A 20,172-nucleotide genomic window follows, 5' to 3' on the forward strand; every position below is an offset into this window, starting at 1 on the left:
TCCATTTCTGTCTCTCTCATATGTACACTATTCACATAAAAAAAACAGGGTCTGTACTGTGACATCCGACAGCTGGTTCAGTTTATCAAAGAATCACATGGCAACGTATTTCGTCGTGTGGCATTAAGTGCCCTTTTGGACAGTGCAGAAAAACTCAATGCCACAAAGAAAATCGACGACAAAGAGGAGACCAAGCAAAATGCACATAAAAGGTTACAACATTACACAAATAACAAAAACATTTATGACAACATTACACAATACAAAAACATTTATATACATAACAGAATATCAGGATCATCTATTACATGTTCTATTTTATGGGATTTTTTTGTATTGTTTAGGAATGTCTATAAAACAAATGAATTTTCAAGAAAATCTCTTACACAAAATGTTTTTCATAGGCATTTTAATGAATAGTTGTAGCACTCTGTAATGGTCAATATTACCACTGAGAACAAAAGTTGATAGGCTAAAGATAAACAATATTGGATTTTCACAAAGTCACACATTTAATGTTACCATGTACATTTTTGACAAGCCAGATACTTGGTGCAGTTTTTTGAGTTTAGCCAATTGTTATGATTGCTACAGTACATACTTGGGAGTGATTCAGTTACATTTTGATTTCATTTGAAAATCCAAGCAACTTGATTAGAATCTCTTGCAATATGCATGTGTGTCAGTGATGAGCAAATCCCTGGAGCTCTGTTAGGAAGGAAGGACTTCTGGAGGAAGATGTTCAAATCTCAGAGTGCTGCCAGTGACACCAGCAGCCAATCAGAACAGGACACATCAGAGTGCACTACCGCCCACTCGGGCACCACCACGGACCGCCGCTCACGCTCACGCTCCCGACGTATCTCACTGCGCAAGAAGCTTAAACTTCCCATAGGTGTGTGTGTGGATGTGACATCCATTTACCCTCATTAATGTGCTGAAAATTCTAAACTCACTGACCTGTGACTGTATACAAGGTGTGATGTACATTATTTCATTGGACATTTTCTGGGCTTTTATTTACAGTTGGGACTTGTTTATTTTGTTATTATGTTGGCTTGAAAGAGCCAAAATTCTGATCGTATTCTTGTTCCTCTTCCGCTTCTTGTTCCTCTTCATCTTCTTCTTCTTCTATTTGAAAATTTGTACTGGGAATAGAGTGAGAAATATCAGAATTACGGTTGCCAAACAATGCAGAATTCCATTATGTAGTACATGGGGAATATAAGCCAAGCAACTAACTGGATTATCATAACACATATTAGCAACACCACAGCAACCACCTAGCAACAACCTAACAACCACCAGGGATCATATAGCAAATAGAAAATAGAAAAGAATAGAAATACCACTCTGACCACCTGGAACTACACCTAACAACACCCTAGTAACAAGCTGGCTCATGATAGCAACCTATTAGCTGAGTTTCCTTAACAACTGCCTAGCTACCACCTTACAACCAGCTAATAGCATATTAAATCCTCCTGGCAACACGCTAAAAACCAGCTGCGTTTCTATAGCAAGATCAATAATCACAAATCACTGTAATATCCTTCAACCATTTGAGTGTGTTTAGCGGGCTCTGTCAAGCCACCATCAAATTTCATTCATGAACATTAGCCTTCTAGTTTCTTGTTGTATAAAATGGGGACATGCCATGTTTCATTATATAATCTTTAAGCCATGTGCACATTTGTGAGTCTAGTATGCCAGTGCTTTATCTGGCAATCTACTGTAGGCTTGTAAGATCTTTACGCTTGAATTTGATCTACTTATTTTAAATTTAATTTGAAATTAAGTTTGAATTATGTGCACATGGCTTATACACCATTGGTGTACTGAAATTTACTAAAATTTCAGAGGTTTAAACCCATTCTCATTTCTCTTTTTTGTGTTCTTTTTTGTCGCCAGCATGCCGTAGGACTGTACGCCTTCCATTCACACTCTCCGTCCTACGTATGTGTATATGTGTGTGTAAATTTTGTGATCATTACAGATCTCTAAATAAAGATTATATGGGATCTCTTCAATGTACTTTCAATGTTTGTAAGCCCTGTGTATGCAGTAAGCTATAAGCTGTGTGTGACCATTATAGGTTTTGTCCAAGCCCGTGTGTGTATTGTCCTTCCCTCATAAGTTCAGTTCCATTTCCATGTTTATCTTTTGAGCATTACTCAGGTATAAAAGTGCTTCTGTTTAAACTGACCCAAATATTATCTAACCCACACTTTTAATAGGTAGTGCATTAAGAAAAACTGTGTTTAATAAGTCAGGAGGTCTTTATTATTTGGGACAGCCATGTTTTCTGTTGTGACCATGTGTGCAGGCAACTGGCTGAAGCGTTCATCTCTCTCTGGTCTGGCTGATGGTGTGGAGGACCTCTTGGACATCAGCTCAGTGGACAGACTTTCCTTCATCAGACAGAGCTCCAAGGTGAGACATTGTGATGAGCATTGTAAATGTTTTTATATATTTCCATGCAAACCTTCCTTACATAGAACACAGGAGTCTCTTTACTTCACAATAATATTGTAATGTGAAAAACAACTGTTTAAAATGAATAGAGGTTTTAAATATTTTTAATTTAATCATTTTATAAGGGTGTAACTGTATCACATATGTTCTTGAGTGGGCTATCTTAAACGTAATTACACCTGTTTGCAGTGACATAAAAAGTCTTTTGGAAAAATGGACCTTAAGGCTGACCACTTTGTCTTGCCAGGTGAAATTCACCAGCGCAGTCAAGCTATCAGAAGGAAGCGCCACAGAGTATGGGAGGGAGGAGGAGGAGAACTTCTTCAAGAGGCTCGGTAAATGGCGGTCTGGTCGGCGGAACCCATCCAAGCTTCACCACACAGAGGAGAAAGATGGTAGAACCCTGGGGTTATTCCCCCCTCGCCCATCTATACTGCACCTCCGCCACTGCCTCTGTGTTTGTGCCAGTCCGTGTCCCTGTTCTGTGCTTCTGGTGCACTCACTGTTCTCTACCATCTTCCATGCCAGCTCTGTGTGCGTGTTTGTATTTGTTTGTGTATCTCGGTGGGAAGCTGTCTGGTGACACAAGGACAATGATTTTGTCTTTTTTGTCCTGGCCATCAATGGCCTAAAATTGACTACCAGAACTACCAGCTCTCCACAAGAGGTGCCTAAATGTGAAGTTTTGGATGTATAGATAATAACATCACATTCAATCTTGCTTCCTTATTTATACTAAATGGTAATAATACCTCAAATGTAGAAAATAACCACATATTATCTACCATATTTAATTAATAATAATAATAATAATAATAATAATAATAATAAAGAAAAATAAAGAATCACTTCATACTGTACATACATACAGAGTCATTGTACTTTTCTTGTGGTTTTATCACTAACAGGATGCCATGGATTCCCAGAGCGTTTGGCTTCGAACCCAGAGGTAATGAAGAATAAGAACATAGTAAATCTGGGTGCTATCAGACAGGGCATGAAGAGGTTTCAGTTCCTCCTGAACTGCTGTGAGCCAGGAACCATCCCCGATGCCTCTATCCTGGCTGCTGCACTGGACCTGGTTTGTCAATTATCTTTCTGACCCACTCTCACAGCATGACCGCTCATAAAGAGACTATTCTTCTAATTTTTAAACTGTCTTTCTGTACACTCTTGTATTGATGATAAAATCCTCATATTCCCTTTACCTTTTAGACCCTATTCTGTCTTACTTTGCATTGCATCTGTTCTGTCCCAAACCTGTAAACAGAGGCTGACTCAGACTTTTTATTACAGCTCTCCCTGTCTCTGCTTGAAGAGCACTGAAAATACACCAAGTCTATTGTAGCTGCATTCATTCAATAGTAGGACTGTCCAGTTACTGGTATACTGCACTATACCTCTAATCAGTACCATTGTTTACACATATGAACAGTAATCTTGTATATTACACTAGCGCTTTGTTTGGACTGTAGCTGATATAGTAGCAATCTTTCAGCATATGCCACTGAGATATAGTGTACTAGTGCATCTGTTCTTTTTATGACCTTTATCTGATTCTGCTTTGTATTCTACATTCATTTTATGTGTGGACATGTTATTCTGCTTCTTTACTATATTATTATTGTTTCTTGTTTAATTTATATATTTTTTATTTTAGCCTTTTAGTGTTGCTTGGTATATTGTAATAATATTAACAATAATAATAATAATAATAATAATATGAAATGTCTTTTTTGATTGCCATTGCCATTTAGTTCTTCATGCTCAGAAACAAAACTCGGTTATCTCCGTGAATTATTAACTCACAGTTTTAATTTAATTTGACTGGCACCAGGACTGAAGCGGTCTGTTTCAATTTATTTTGTTCATTTGTTTGTCGTCCCCCCCCCCCCCCACCCCCCGCCCAATCAGGAAGCTCCAGTGGTGGCAAGGGCTTCCTTGTTCCTGGAGTGCGCTCGTTTTGTACATCGCTGTAACCGAGGCAACTGGCCAGAATGGATGAAAGGTCATCATGTTAACATAACAAAGCGAGGGCTTTCACGAGGACGCTCACCTGTGGCTGGGAACAAGAGAAACAATAAGCTGCAGTGGAACGCAGCTAAGCATTTCTACCAGTGGGGTGATGTAAGTTCCTGTCCAAACTGTAACTAAACATCTAAAATAAAAGTACATATGGTTTGTTTGAAAAAAGCAGAAGCAGCCAGAAAGAAAGTTTTTTCTGATGTTATCAGCAGTCATTGCAATTCTCCCAAAATTCTTATTAGCACTATAAATTCAATTATTAATCCTAGTAACATACTCAAGATTGAGCCATCATGTCTGTGAGGATTTTTTAAAATTCTTTCATGACAAAATTGATATGATCCGCTCCTCTTTTAGTGCATCTGACCCCTGTGAAATTTTGCCATGTCCATCTAGAACAATAATGTTAAAAATGTTTCAACCTGTATCCTCTCTGTACTAAGAGATGTGGTTATGCAGACAAAAACCACCTCTTCCCCTCATGTTGTTACTCCATTTATTATTATTAAGGATGCTTTTGATACCTTTGGTCATACAATTACTGCTATCATAAATTCTTCTCTAGTTTCTGGCATTGTTCCAGCATCTTTTAAACATGCTGTTGTTCAACCACTGTTGAAAAAACCCAATCTTGATATTTCTTCCTTTAACAATTACCGACCAATTTCTAAACTGCCATTTATTTCTAATGTATTGGAGAAGGTGTTTTTTTTTCTCAGTTACTCACATTTCTAAACCTCAATAGTGTCCTGGAACCATTTCAGTCAGGCTTATACTCGCTATATGTAAAGAACTCAATTTTAGAAGCAAATTAGCTCTGTTGTTAAGAACAGTTTCCATCAACTACGAATGATTTTAGTTTAGAAATGAATGTTAACTTTTCAGGATCTAGAAAAGGTCCTACAGTACATGCATTTATATCATCTCGATTGGGTTACTGTAATTCTCTTTATATTGGTCTCCCCCATTCCTCTCTAAATCGGCTACAGTTAGTTCAAAATGCAGATGCCAGGTTACTTTCTGAAAAGAAAAAGTATGATCACATTACCCTGTGTTAGCTTCCCTACATTGGTTCCCAGTTTATTTTAGAATACAGTTTAAAATTCTTTTAACTGTTTTTAAAGCTCTGAAAGGTCAAGCACCCATTTACATTTCTGAAATTATTCACCCACTCTCGGGTCCAATAATTAAGTTCTTCTTCAGGTTCCTCAGTCACGGTTGAAATCTAAAGGGGATAGAGCTTTTGCAACAGTTGCGCCCGCTCTCTGGAACCAGCTTCCTCTCAGTATAAAGAATGCATCTTCTGTTGAGGTTTTTAAAAAAACAGCTAAAAACCCATCTGTGTTAATTTGTCCTTCTTTTTTAACTTTCATATATTTTACCTGTTTTACTGTGTACTTTTTTCTTTTTTTTATTGACTGTGTGTTGATTGCTTATTATGTCTCTGTACAACACCTTGGTCAGCTAGAGTTGAATTTAAAGCTTTAGAAATAAACTTATTGAAAGGAAATCATTAATGATCATTTTAATATGTTGCAGTTCACATGAGCTATTCTTATAATCACAATAATAAGAACCTTAAGTAAAATATAAACAGTACTTGGACACAGAATAAATTGCATTACCGTTTGCCCAATTTGCAGAAAATATATTTATATATTTATATATTAAAAAATTAACAAAGTCTTTGGATGGATTTTCTTTTAACGTTTAGTAATATATTTCAGTATATAAGATTGGAAAAACTAATCTGGTGTTTTTTGGCCAGTATTGACCCTGATACTAATATTCAGTATTAGTTGTAGTTTGATTTTATTTGCCCAAAGCAAAATTTTCCTTTTAGATACCCTAACCCTAACCCTACATTAAGCATCAAACCTCTTAAGATTTAACTGTTGCCTTGTACTCTGTTTTCTCCAAAAGGCGATTGGCACTCGTTTGAGCGAGCTGTGTCACTCAGATAGTGAGAGTCCAGCTAACATCCTGGGCTTTATTTATGATGAGGAGAGCAAAAGGAGAGCAAGGAAAGAGGATGAAGAGGAAGACTTCCTGGATGACAGTAAGATAATATGATTAATGTGCTAGCATCATTCCAGATCATGTTACTGAACTTGTATGGTATTTCTGTGCATCTATGTTTAATAGAGATGGACTTTTGTGTTTCTAAATTTCACAGGTACTGTAAACCCCACCAAGTGCAGCTGTCCCTTTGCGCTTAAGATGTCTGCTTGTCAGCTGCTTTTAGAGATCACTACCTTCCTGAGAGAGACGTTTCCCTGCCTTCCACGCCCACGAACAGAGCCCCTAGTGGTCAGAATGTGTTCATTTCTTATTCATCACTTCAGACTGACCAGATTTACTGTAACTATAAAAGTCAATGATTTTTCATCTAGATATTTTCATCAAAAAGGGTTAGACTTTAAAAGTCTTTGATGAAGTACACTGTATTATTAAATGTTTGTGGACACCAGACCATACCTATGCAGTTTATGCAGTTTTCTAATCAGCCAATTATGTGGTGAAAGCACAATGCAACGAATTCAAGCAGGTGCTGGGGTCAAGAGTCTTAATTAATGTTTACATCAAACTTCAATGTGATCTGTGATACTGTGATTATGGCAAGGTTCTTGGTACCAGATGGGCAGCTTTGAGTATTTCAGAAACTGCTAAGCTCCTTGGATTTTTACACACAGAATTTACACAGAATATTGACAGAGGAGTATGTCCAGATTGGTTCAAACTGCCAAGAGGAACATGGAAACTCAAAGTACTCTGTATACTGTACAACTGTGGTGAGCTGAAAAGCATCTCAGAATGCACAAAACATCAAACCTTGGGGTAGATGAGTTAGAACAGAAGACACAGCCTAACTAGACATTTGAAAATGTTTTTTCTGTGTTCTTCTGAGCTGTTTCTATGAGTTTGGGCCTATGACCGCTTCAGATTCTTGTTCATGATTTTCTGACCACAGGTTAAGTGTGTTTTTTTGTGTTTTTATAGATTTCCTGTTAATTCTGACCAGTCTGCTCCAACTCACAGAATGCACATTCTCCTCTAATTTCTTTCACCAACATCATGTTTCAGACTGTAATCCCTCTGCTCACATGATGCTAAATGAGATCACACTCCCTCATTCTGATGTTTCATTCCCTGAAGCTCCGACCTGTATCTGTACCATACTACAGTATGCATTGTGCATCTGCCACATGAGAGAATGATGAAATAACTGCAAGAATGCGCAGTGTATAGCTGTATAGCTGAGAATTTGTAAAATTGTACTTTTAGTCAAACAGTATATCATATATTAGTCACAAATCTGCTCAAACTGTCTCAATAATTTAGGACTTGGAGAGTTGTCGGATGCGTCTGGACCCAGAGCTGGGCCGCCATCGCTACGAGAGGAAGATCAGCTTTGCTGGAATCTTAGACGATGAGGATGGCCATGATTCTCTGAACAGCAGCAGTCACACTCTGAAGTCTGACACAGCATGTGATGAAAAGAAATCATCTCAAGAACCCCTGGGTATGATTATTTTGTGCTGATGAATCTGTTATGTTTGTTCATCAACATACATTTCATTTTCAACTGCACTCTTCAGCTCCCACCCGGAAGATCCGCATCGGAGGTTCTCGGCTGCTACAGATTAAAGGGGCGAGGAGCTTCAAGGTGAAGAAAGGTGGTTCTCTGTCCTCCATCCGCAGAGCTGGCAGTCTGAAGAGTACAAAGATGTCTCGCCAGGACTCTGAGTCCGAGAACGATGCAGATTCTGATCGTCTGCTGTCTCAGAGCAGAGACACAGTGACTGATATTGGTGAGAAGGTTTTCTTAATATGTCTGTCTACATGCTGAGTGATTTAACACTTTATTGGAAGGAAATCTGTAACATTTTACAGGTTATGCTGAGGTAATTTCTGTCAATACTAAAATAATTTTTTGGAAAAATATAATATCATTGGCAGCTCATCCAGAGGGGCAGAGACTCTTTTGAGTAATTTCACACAAAAACTTATATTTAACAGATTATATTTAACAGATTTGTTTACATATCTGGATGTTGTGTAATCATGACACAGATTGCTCAGTGTCCTGAATAGCTCCATTGAGTTAATGTAGGGAACACAAATGGGAACTGTAAGAAGGTGGCCCAAGCTAGCCCCGCTAGTGCAGGAATGTTTTCAGTGTAGGAGAAGCAACGGACAGGACAATTAATGATATATGTGTGTATATATACATATATATCTAGGAGAAGCAACGGACAGGACAATTAATGATATATGTGGGTATATATATGTGATATGTGTGGGATGTGGTAGCCTAGTGGTTAAGGTGCTGGATTACCAATCGGTTGGATGTGAGTTCATTTCCTACATCCACCAAGCTGCCAATCCTGGCGTGTATGCTAAATGCCGTAAATGTAAATCTTCGTCGCTCTGGATAAGGGTGTCTGTCTGCCAAATGCTATAGATAGACAGACAGACAGACAGATAGATCGATTGATTGGTTGATTGGTTGCACTTGGGTGAGATCTAAAGCCACTTGAGGTCTGGGAGTCCAGCCAGCCGTGGTGAGGTGAGGTTGTCTTCCCCAGGCTCAACAGGTAACTGGATGGTTGTTCATCCGGACATGTCTGAAAAAGAAACAGTTGAGGGAGACAGCACATTTGCTCCATCCACAGTGTTTCCTTTTATCTCCCTCAAGCCACTGAGCCTGGCTTGCCGCTGTGTAAGCTGGCCTTGGTGCTAAATGATCTTGTCTTTCTGTCAGTGGTGGTTTCCTCCTGACATCTGGCTTTCTCTTGTGCTGCCGTCGCTTTGTATATATATATATATATATATATATATATATATATATATATATATATATATATATAGCGACGGCAGCACAAGAGAAAGCCAGATGTCAGGAGGAAACCACCACTGACAGAAAGACAAGATCAAGATGTATATATATATACAAGAACAATATGTATAATAATCTCTTTTATTCAGTGGCCATATTGTTTGCACTCGTTTCAGGCCTTTGTTTTAGTTTAGAAACCTGGCAGACTTGCTTAATGATATTGTTCAACAGGAAACACCCTCGATATTATAAACATATGAAACTGCTCAGAATGAACTGCTAGACTGTATTCTGGATGACAGGAAGTTGTAAACTGCCTTATTACCCTGATTCTTTGTGGGCTATTTAATACAGCAATACCTTGATTTGAGCTACAGTAGATTTGTTTCATTTTGTTTTGTGTAATAAGGTAAATACACTTAATAAACATTACATGTATGTATTAATCTTGTGTACAGGAGTTGTGAATTTGTATCTGTATTTTCAGGGAGCCCCTGGAGTGCTAGTGAGCCCAGTATTGAGCCCGAGGGTCCTGGAAGCAACAGTGGAGTGGACGACTACCACCGCAACATGTCATGGCTACATGTAAGTTCATGCAAACTGATGTGTGTGTGTGTGTGTGTGTGTGTGTGTGTGTGTGTGTGTGTGTGTGTGTGTGTGTGTGTGTGTGTTTGTGTGTGTGTGTGTGTTTGTGTGTGTGTGTGTGTTTGTGTGTGTGTGTGTGTGTGTGTGTGTGTGTGTGTGTGTGTGTGTGTGTGTGTGTGTGTGTGTGTGTGTGTGTGTGTGTGTGTGTGTTAAAACACATTTTTCATCCTCTTTCAGATAATGATCCTACTGTGCAACCAGCAGAGTTTTATCTGCACCCATGTGGACTATTGTCACCCTCGCTGCTACCAACGTCACAGTCGCTCCTGTGCTCGCCTCGTCCGTGCCATCAAGCTGCTTTATGGAGAGACTGTTGATAGTCTGAGAGAAAACAGCTCCAGCTGTAGCATAGGCTCCCGTGCCAAAAAGAGCAAAGAGGTGTAAAAATACTGTTGCACAACAGCACTAAACACTGTGATGTATATTTAGAACCAGCAGATTTTACTATACTGAGACTATAGCTATATTGTGGTGTTTATGCATATTTTAATGGAGTTATTCACAGATCTGAATACATAGCTACTGTCAGTTTCCTAAACACTAAGGACAGCATTAAACTACAATTAAAATATTTATCTCGAGCCACATCAAAAGAAAACCTTAAGCAACCAGGAAAAATGTCTTCATTTCACAATAGGGGTCTTACCCACATTACTTAATTGCAGGGCTATAATTAATGATTATCACATAACATAGTTTAATCAAAGTAGTGTATTTTATACTAACAGCATGAACCTTGTGCAGGGCTAAACAAAAATAGAAGTAATTAATCTGGTAAAATAAATAATCATTCTTTTCTCTTAAATAGTTTTAGGGTCTAAATCTAATGTCTCTCTTTCAGTGCTCGGACAAGTCATGTCTGCGGACACCATCTATGAAGAGACGTCCTACTGAGAGCAATGCAGAGGGGAAGAAAGACACAGGGATGCTGAAGTACATTCGCACACAGGTAGACAAATAGTTGTCACTTGTGGTTTACTGCTGCAATCTATACACACCTTAAATCTAGATAATCCATCATGCAAGATTACTCATAAAATTGTCTGTCCTGTTTTGCATTTGCAGGTAATGAGTCTGTCACCAGCACCTCTTTCTCTGCTTATAAAAGCAGCTCCCATCCTGACTGAAGATATGTATGGAGACATTCAGCCAGCTGCATGGGAGCTGCTGCTCAGTGTCGATGAGCACATAGCTGCTGCTGCAGGTCTGTTTCTGATCCTTCTACATTACACTACTAATAAAATCATTACACTATGGGGGATTTTGTCTGGCTGCTTTCCCAGTTAAATGGGAGATTGTCCCCCCACAAAGCTGCTGCTGTTCCCTGACTAGCTTTCATGGAGCTCATGAAAAGGATGGGGAATTCAGAACAGAGCCATACTGCCAAATGTAAATTTTATGAGCTTGCAAATAAAAAAATATGTCAAAGAATTGTCTTTATTTTGACTCAAGTGGTCCTGACTGAAATTCAATCCTTCAGCCTGGATGTCTTTTTGTCTGAGTGAAAGTGTTTTAAATGATGAAAGGTCTATCATGTCCTTATGTCCAGCAGGAAATTTATATGTAATTAACCTAAATTAGAAGAAGGGCAGGTCAAAAAATAGAAAAGGCAGGTCAACATTGTACTAAGCTGTACCGATTGGATCGCAAGCAACACAGATTAATTAGAACATTGTATCTGTGAGCAGCTCATCCACATGCAGACATTCACATGGAGGAAGATGTTTGGGTCTCAGTATATTCTTATTAAAACTATTCTTCTCAACTGTTATGTTGGAGAAATTTCAGGACTTTTATTATTTTTACTGTAATCCACAACTAATATTGCATCATTACTGTCTCTCTCTCTCTCTCTCTCTCTCTCTCTTTCTCTCATTCACGCAATTGCAGCGGCAATGTTTCTGCTGTGTGCAGTAAAGGTTCCTGATGCTGTCACTGAAATGATGATGGCTGAGTTTCAGCATCAGGAAGCAAGTCAGAGGATCAACTCTGTGCTCAAGTTTTACACTGTCTGGAGGTTTCGCTACCAGGTGTGGCCTCGCATGGAGGAGGGAGCGCAACAAATCTTTAAGGTATTAGTCAGTGATAGATTGAGTCTCATTTACCATGAGGGGAAACAAGTATTTAGACACTATAATTATTATTCATTTATTTATTTATTTTGTTACTTACATAACATTTATACACAATGCTACAATGTCTTTTGACTTTGCAAAAGCAAAAGCTAATTGGACACCACAAATGACTTGTTAATATTTTTTTTAAATAAAGCTGTTGTTCTCAGTTAGATGTAATCAGCTAGTGTTTCAGATTCGGCCCATTTCTTTCTGTAAATTGTCTTCAGTTTTGAGCTTCAGAATCCCACTGATGAGCTTGAATTTAAACTCCTCCAAAAATGTTTAGAGGGATTCAGGTCTGTAGATTTGCTAGGTCAAGTAGGGCCTTGTTGAGTTATATTAGCCCAATGTTTGTGCTTGTTGTCTTGTTAGAATGCCCCTCTTGTCCCAGATTAAGTTTAATGGCTGAAGAGGTAATATTCACTAACAAAGTCTTGCTCCATCGCTTCTTTCTTGTTCCCATTGATAACATTTTATACCTCAGTACCATCCGCAGAGAAGCAGCTTCATAACACACACTTTATGGAAAACTGAGTTGGTGTACTTAGTTATTTAGTTCTTTTATGTAGAACTGAGTTTTTATGTAGGAACGGATGTACTGCACCAGGCACGATTAAATTTACAATAGACAAATTTCCAGACTATTGAATCTTGACTTCACTTGACAATGGTATAAGGTACCTGACATCATACACACAACACTTATTTCTGCAGATATGAATTGCAAGATGAATTATTGAAAAACAGTTCTGACTCACAAGGGTGTATGGTTCTTCTTCCGATTTGTCAAACTGCAGTTATATGTGTAACTCTGTACTTCTTATTTTAGCAGAGGAATTTGGGGAATTCTTTAGTAATTTTGAGTTTTGTGGAGTAAGATGATTGCGAAGCAGGAATTCCTGTAACAATAAATCAGGTTGTTGTTTTTTGGCTGCTCCCTGATTGGGGTCGCTTTCAGATGATCTGAAAATCGAACCCCAGCCGTAGTGGTGAGAGCACGTGACAGTGTTGCTGGACCACCAGGAAACTAAATAGTTTCTGTAATAATGAATCAAAAATACAAGCTAGGGACAAAATTACTAGATCTACTCTGTAATAGAAACCTGGAACGTTTTAGACTCTAAATAGCATTAGATTTACACAAGGGCAGTTCTTCTCATCTCTGTTTTATGACTTCCTTTCCTTAATTTGTGTGTTTTTCTTATAGATTCCTCCACCAAGCATTAATTTCACTCTGCCATCTCCTATACTGGGGATGCCCTGTGTGCCCATGTTTGATCCGCCATGGGTGCCAATGAATACAGGAAGTGTTCCAGATGCAATCAGTGAAGATCAGTCAGTACGTTTCCCATGCTGGTGCATAAATTATGTCAAATAAACAAAGGAAAGCAAAAATATTTAGAAATATTTATAAAACAGATAGTTTGGGTTAAATCTGTTTGGCTCACATACAAAAACCCAAACCTTTGCAACCATTTAAACCAACAAAACAATAACACTCTAGAATTTATGCCGCCCATGTAATATAAACTTGATCTTTCCCATTATATTGCTTACTGTGAAGAAGCTACATTGTTTGGCAAATATTATTGAGACAAGTATTGTTTACTCCAGATATTATTAATAATGAGTGTAAGTATTTACTGAATGCTGGATTTTGTGATAGTGGTGACAAAACCAATATCCAGTGATTTTATAACATTTAATGGGGTTTTAACAATGCACTTACCTGGGATAAAATTACTGTCATGTTTAATATGCTACTTTGGTCCACTTTCAGAAATCGTTCTCAGCTCGGGCCGTGTCACGCTCTCACCAACGTGCCGAGCACATCCTAAAGAACATGCAGCAGGAGGATGAAAAGAGGAGACTGGGGCGTGAGGCTAGCATCATCACAGCAATCCCCATCGCTCAGGAGGCCTGCTACGAGCCCACATGCAGTCCTCCACCTGAACAGGAGGAAGAGGGTTAGATCATTACCTGTCTGCCTGCTAGTTAAATAAAGATAAGAAACTAAAAGCTATCCTGAGATTGGTGCGATGATTCACAATCATCAGGAGAATCCTAAATGTAGCATATATTAAAAAAATTTGATTGCAGTATTTTACAATAAATATTCTTATAGCATAAAATAAAAAGGGGCATGGGCCAATGGGACCTCTAATTTTATCTGTCCTGTGTAAGCTGTACTGATGTGTTTTGTGGCAACAGAAGATGTGGTAAATCTGGCTTCTCGTCGTCTATCTGTGAGCCCCTCCTGTGCCTCCAGCAACTCACACAGGAACTACTCCTTCCGCCGAGGCTCAATGTGGTCCGTGCGCTCAGCAATCAGTGCTGAAGGTGAGTTATTCGTTGTCCATGTTCAATAAAATATAAAAATAATCCAATAAGATATAAGCAAATCCTGGTGAAGAGCCTCGATTTTATTAAGCATGGTGTGATGTTTTAGTCTTTTATGATTATTGTTCATTATTTTTAAGCATCATGAATACATTTTTACCTTGATGATGTACTCTCAGATGACGAAAACACTACAGAACACACACCTACACACCACATGCTGCAGCCGCCTCAGGCTGTGTTCCCAGCATGCATCTGTGCTGCCGTTTTGCCCATAGTGCACCTAATGGAGGACGGAGACATTCGAGAGGATGGTGTTGCAGGTATGGTAACCTCACCAAAACCAGATAAGAGTTTTTAATCCTGAGCCTATTTGCTAAATGTCCTGAAATACATTGTGACTAATGCCACAGTTATTTTTTCCACCTGTAACATTTTTTATAAATTTTGTTAGTTCTGTTTAAAAAAACAATAACAATTTCAAATCAGGGACCTGACCAGGGTGAAGAATTCATTGAAGATTAATGAATGAAAAGGACACATTATGAGCAATAGAAGCTCCACAATGTGTCTTACATGTTCCCATACTGTATTTCAGAATTTATAGCCTTCCTTTGTATCATGAGCTTTGAGCTTTATTTTGTTTTCTAAATAAATGTAGAAAATACATATTCAGCTTATAAATGTATAAAACATCCATTTTTTAACCAGACAAAATTCACATTCAAAACATTTGCACTGTTATAAGTGACGCTAATACTTGCATCGTTATTTTGATCACTGGGTACATAGTCAGTGCCGTGGCTCAGCAGGTGCTGTGGAACTGTCTGATTGAAGACCCAGCTCTTGTTCTCCGACACTTTCTAGAGAAACTAACAGTCAGTAACAGACAGGTAAGACATGATTATATTCTACAGCAGTAAATCCAGCAAGGTTATAGTATACAGTTTTGTTGCTATAGTGTCTAAGCAGGTTTGTTGTCTTTTTTAGGATGAGCTGATGTATATGTTAAGGAAGCTGCTCCTTAACATTGGGGATCTTCCTGCACAAACCTCACACATCCTCTTCAACTACCTGGTAAAGATATCGGTTGTTTAAATCAATGAGCAGCTGAAATCTAGATCACAAATATAGAAGCCTAAAGTCTTTGAAATGTGAATACTGTTTGCGCTTTTTACTCAGGTGGGTTTAATCATGTATTTTGTCCGGACACCATGCGAGTGGGGAATGGATGCTATCTCAGCGACACTGACCTTTCTGTGGGAGGTGGTAGGCTATGTGGAGGGCCTCTTCTTTAAAGACCTGAAACAGACCATGAAGAAGGAGCAGTGTGAGGTGAAACTGCTGGTCACTGCCTCTATGCCAGGTAGAACATTTTACTGTGACTACATTGGAAAGCAGACAGTGTCTGTAAAAGCATTACATGACGAAAAAAGTTTTGATGTCTTTTGTGCATATAGGAACAAAGACTCTGGTGGTTCATGGACAGAATGAGTGTGATATTCCTACACAGTTACCAGTACACGAGGATACACAGTTCGAAGCCTTGCTCAAGGTAACTGTTACAGTCAAATGTCGGTACAGGTAGACCAAGGAAGACGTCAAAGTGTCAGGATAGAAAACTCAAAACAATATGCCTTGAAAACAGAACATGCACAACAAAACAAATGGGTGAAGATCAAAGAAGTTTTTTTTTTCAGGAAAGGGAAATCAACTAAATGTCATGGCCAGAAAGACTGGAGCTCAATCCAGTTGAAAATTTATGGTGGAAATTGGGGGGCACAGTGGCTTAGTGGTTAGCACGTTTGCCTCACACCTCCAGGGTTGGGGGTTGGATTCCCGCCTCCGCCTTGTGTGTGTGGAGTTTGCATGTTCTCCCCGTGCCTCGGGGGTTTCCTCCGGGTACTCCGGTTTCCTCCCCCGGTCCAAAGACATGCATGGTAGGTTGATTGGCATCTCTGGAAAATAGTGTGTGAGTGAATGAGAGTGTGTGTGCCCTGTGATGGGTTGGCACTCCATCCAGGGTGTATCCTGCCTCGATGCCCGATGACGCCTGAGATAGGCACAGGCTCCCCGTGACCCGAGGTAGTTCGGATAAGAGGTAGAAAATAAGTGAGTGAGAGAGTGGTGGAAATTGAAAATACCGATCCATGATAAGGCTCCATCCTGCAAACCTGACCTGTCAACTGTGATTCGAGAAAGTTGGAACAAGATTGATGGGGAATATTGTTTTTCATTATTGTCTATGCCTCAAAGAATTCAGTCATAAAAGCAAGAGGTGGGGCAACAAAGCACTTTTTTTTTGTTGTTGTTGTTGATGATTCCATATTTTTTCCCTCAACATTGAGTGATTTCATACTTTTTCATCTACTTGATCTGGAAAAACACATGCCATTAATAATAAAAATGTAAATGATTTTGTGAAGCCATAATTTTAAGCTATTGAACAAAACCTTTTTGTGCCATATCAGTGATTTTTGTGTTTGCTGTAATGTAAAAATTCTGAGTGAATTTCTTCCAAGGGTGTCGATTCCATATTTTTTTGCCAGGGGTGGTATCTTACAAGATAAAAGAGCAGTGTGTACTCTTTGGCATAGATCATGTGCACTTTACTGAACCTGCACCACCATTATCATTCCTCGAATTTCTCATGCCACTGGACACCCCCACACCCCTTAGAGGTATGAAGGTACAAACCCTGCCAACAAATACAAAATGCCCCAGAGCATTACACAGTAATTCAATTCCAACTGCATTTCCATTTATTTTTCACCCAACATGTTATCACTGCTCCAAAACCAAAACAATGAAGATTAGATAGGGAGACAAGACCATTTATATTGTATACATGGACTCAATTATCTGTATAAACAAAGGCGTCTGAAAAATTTGTAGATTACTATCCCAAATGGGTATATATTTGACAATATAACTTGTCATATACCTTTACATTGTACCTAGAATGAGATGGATGGTGTTGTGAAGCACAATGAAATGACAAAAACATATTCATTGACAAAAGCATGACTACAACAAACAAGGTGAGGACATGATGGTAGAACTAGCAAAGGGAGAACTACGAACATAATCAGAACAGGGCGTGAACACAAAACTACAGATATTCAACAAAGCTTATAAATAGAGCACTAGTTAAGGAAAACACAAGGCTTGATAAGGGCTACAGGTGACACGGTCCTCTGATTTGCGTGTACTGTGGGAACTGTAGTTCATTTTGGATATTTTGGACAAGCCTTATGAATTTCAAGGACTTGGATCAGATAATCCATACATCATTTTGCCTTGAACACTGTTTTTTTTTCAGGAGTGTCTTGAGTTCTTCAATATACCAGAGGCTCGTTCAGCAAATTACTTCCTTATGGACAAGCGCTGGAATCTCATCCACTATGCCAAGGTGTGCATTTCATTTGCTAACCAGTTTCTTTTGTTTTTCACTATAGCTTTTCAAATTTACTGCATCATTTCTTCTTTTGTAGACATATGTGAGAGACATCTACCCTTTTAGGAGGTCAGTGTCCCCTCAGCTCAACCTGGTCTTCATGGAACCAGAAAAAGGACAGGAGCTCATTCAGAAACAGGTGCGCTCTTACACAGAGATATATATTTTGGGAAGTTTAATGCAGTGTTCATATTTTAGCACCCTTGTGTTTAATAAGATTACTAAAGTGAGCACAATGTCATTGTTAATAACAGTAACTTCCTTTTGCCAGGTATTCTCCAGGAAGCTGGAGGAAGTGGGCCGGGTTCTCTTCCTGATTTCGCTCACCCAGCGCATGCCTGCGATGCACAAACAGTCCCACGTCTCCTTGCTTCAGGAAGACCTTCTGCGTCTGCCCTCCTTTCCACGCACAGCCATAGATGCAGAGTTCACTCTCTTCAGTGAGCCTCTGGGTAGCTATTCTAAAATTATTTGCATATATACACATTATGGCCAAAAGGTTGTGGTTACCTGATCATTACAACCATATTTGGGGCCTCCCCAGAATGTTGCCTCAAAATTGTAAGACACAGATGGATAGAATTTCCCTGGGTGCAAAACGAGCTCCATGAAGGCCTGGATTGTTGAGGATAGAGTAGAAGAACTCAAGCATCCTCACCTACTGAACAGCTTAGAGATGACCTGGAGCTTCGACCCTGCCCCAGGCTTCTCCACTCACCATCAGTGCCTCAGCACATTAATGCTCTTGTGCCACACAAATCCAGACAGTTACTTCCCAAAACCAAAACAGAAAGCCTTCTGGAGATTAAAGTGTGGAGAGTAAAATAACAGGTGGGGATGTTCAAAAAGTACATAACAATGCTATAGTCAGCTCCACAAACTTTTGCCCATATTGTGCACCTTCTCATGTCATCTGACTAAATCTATCATCTGCTAATTAAAGTGTATTCAAAAATTCAGGCAAAGAACTCTTTGGCATGGACACTTTGCACAAGGTTTTGTGGATCAAGCTGTTGGAGGAGATGTTTCTGGGTATGCCTAGCGAGTACCCGTGGGGTGATGAGATCATGCTCTTTCTGAATGTGTTCAATGGAGCCCTGCTGCTCCACCCTGAAGACAGTGCCATCCTCAGGCAGTACACCGCCACAGCCATCAACACTGCTGTGCACTTCAACCATCTGTTCTCCCTCAGTGGTTACCAGTGGATTCTTCCCACAATGCTTCAGGTGGGGAACACAAACATAAGCCCTCAAAAAAGGCTGTAAATCTATACATTTGATAGTATTTAAGCCAGTACTCTAAAACAATCATAAATGTTTGACATTTATAAATGTGAAACATGACAGGATGCCCAGTCCACATCCTAAATGTGTTTCCAACAAAAGTGGTATTTAGCATAATCTAGTAATATATGGCCAGCTTGTTAGTTAGTAGCTAGTTAAGTGCATTAATGCATAATATAAATTGCCTGGTATGGGATTTATTTATTCATCTATTTATTTGGCAGGAATGTTGCTCATTAATAAATAGAAAGCAAGCCGTAAATGAGCCATTGTTAGCCTGACAGACTTTCGGCTGTTGCACCCTGGCCACTGCTCCTAGTGGTAACCTAGGGTTAAAATTAAATAGAGATAAAAAAAAAAAAAAAGAAAGAAGTAAAAAAAGTAGCACGTAAAAATGATTCATTCAAATAAAAGTGCAGAACAACCCATGTTGTAATGACTATATGTGCTTGACAATTTTTGGCTTTTTTAATTTTAATTAAATTAAATTTTCCACAAGATTTAGGAGTGTTTTTTATGGGGATTGTTGTAAAATCCTCTAGATGTGCATTTGTGAGGTCAGGCACTGATGTTGGACGAGAAGGCCTCCACTCTAATTCATCCCAATGGTGTTCTCTCTAGTTGAGGTCAGGACTCAGTCCTGTCAGTTTCGCTCCATCAAACTCGCTCATCCATATCTTTATGTACCTTGCTATGTGCACTGATGTGAAGTCATGTTGGACTTATTGCACTGGTGGCAACCTATCACGGTACCACGGTTGAATTCACTGAGCTGCTGGGAGTGACCCATTACTTCACAAATCTGCATAGCAGTCTGCATGACTAGGTGCTTGATTTTATACACATGTGGATATGGAAGTGATTGGAACACCTTAATTCAATGATTTATAGGTGTTGAAAAACTTTTGGCAATATATATTGTATATTTCCTATTACCCAGATATTTCAGTAAATCTGTGACTGCTTCACTAAACTTCAAAAGAACTCAAG

At 39.0% G+C, this 20,172-nt stretch overlaps 1 protein-coding gene across 2 annotated transcripts in view; it reads left to right on the top strand.

Annotated features, from left to right (window-relative positions):
- LOC113634438 (protein unc-80 homolog) overlaps positions 1-20,172 on the top strand; it is a 54,036-nt gene that overhangs the window by 15,523 nt on the left and 18,341 nt on the right. The window contains exons 18-45 of one of the 2 annotated variants that reach the window (XM_047813109.1): positions 49-212; positions 687-895; positions 1,912-1,956; positions 2,327-2,433; positions 2,723-2,870; positions 3,384-3,556; positions 4,390-4,602; positions 6,424-6,559; positions 6,677-6,810; positions 7,843-8,023; positions 8,100-8,312; positions 9,828-9,925; positions 10,163-10,363; positions 10,827-10,934; positions 11,051-11,189; positions 11,876-12,057; positions 13,310-13,441; positions 13,883-14,069; positions 14,314-14,442; positions 14,622-14,765; positions 15,235-15,335; positions 15,433-15,519; positions 15,625-15,808; positions 15,903-15,997; positions 17,765-17,854; positions 17,937-18,038; positions 18,171-18,351; positions 18,860-19,125. In XM_047813109.1, the coding sequence (XP_047669065.1) occupies positions 49-212; positions 687-895; positions 1,912-1,956; positions 2,327-2,433; positions 2,723-2,870; positions 3,384-3,556; positions 4,390-4,602; positions 6,424-6,559; positions 6,677-6,810; positions 7,843-8,023; positions 8,100-8,312; positions 9,828-9,925; positions 10,163-10,363; positions 10,827-10,934; positions 11,051-11,189; positions 11,876-12,057; positions 13,310-13,441; positions 13,883-14,069; positions 14,314-14,442; positions 14,622-14,765; positions 15,235-15,335; positions 15,433-15,519; positions 15,625-15,808; positions 15,903-15,997; positions 17,765-17,854; positions 17,937-18,038; positions 18,171-18,351; positions 18,860-19,125 (4,149 nt within the window). The remainder of the gene's footprint in view (positions 1-48; positions 213-686; positions 896-1,911; positions 1,957-2,326; positions 2,434-2,722; positions 2,871-3,383; positions 3,557-4,389; positions 4,603-6,423; positions 6,560-6,676; positions 6,811-7,842; positions 8,024-8,099; positions 8,313-9,827; positions 9,926-10,162; positions 10,364-10,826; positions 10,935-11,050; positions 11,190-11,875; positions 12,058-13,309; positions 13,442-13,882; positions 14,070-14,313; positions 14,443-14,621; positions 14,766-15,234; positions 15,336-15,432; positions 15,520-15,624; positions 15,809-15,902; positions 15,998-17,764; positions 17,855-17,936; positions 18,039-18,170; positions 18,352-18,859; positions 19,126-20,172) is intronic. The other variant, XM_047813111.1, reaches the window with a different exon arrangement.

The sequence above is a fragment of the Tachysurus fulvidraco genome, chromosome 5 (genome assembly GCF_022655615.1).
Source record: "Tachysurus fulvidraco isolate hzauxx_2018 chromosome 5, HZAU_PFXX_2.0, whole genome shotgun sequence".
In the NCBI taxonomy this organism is placed as follows: domain Eukaryota; kingdom Metazoa; phylum Chordata; class Actinopteri; order Siluriformes; family Bagridae; genus Tachysurus; species Tachysurus fulvidraco.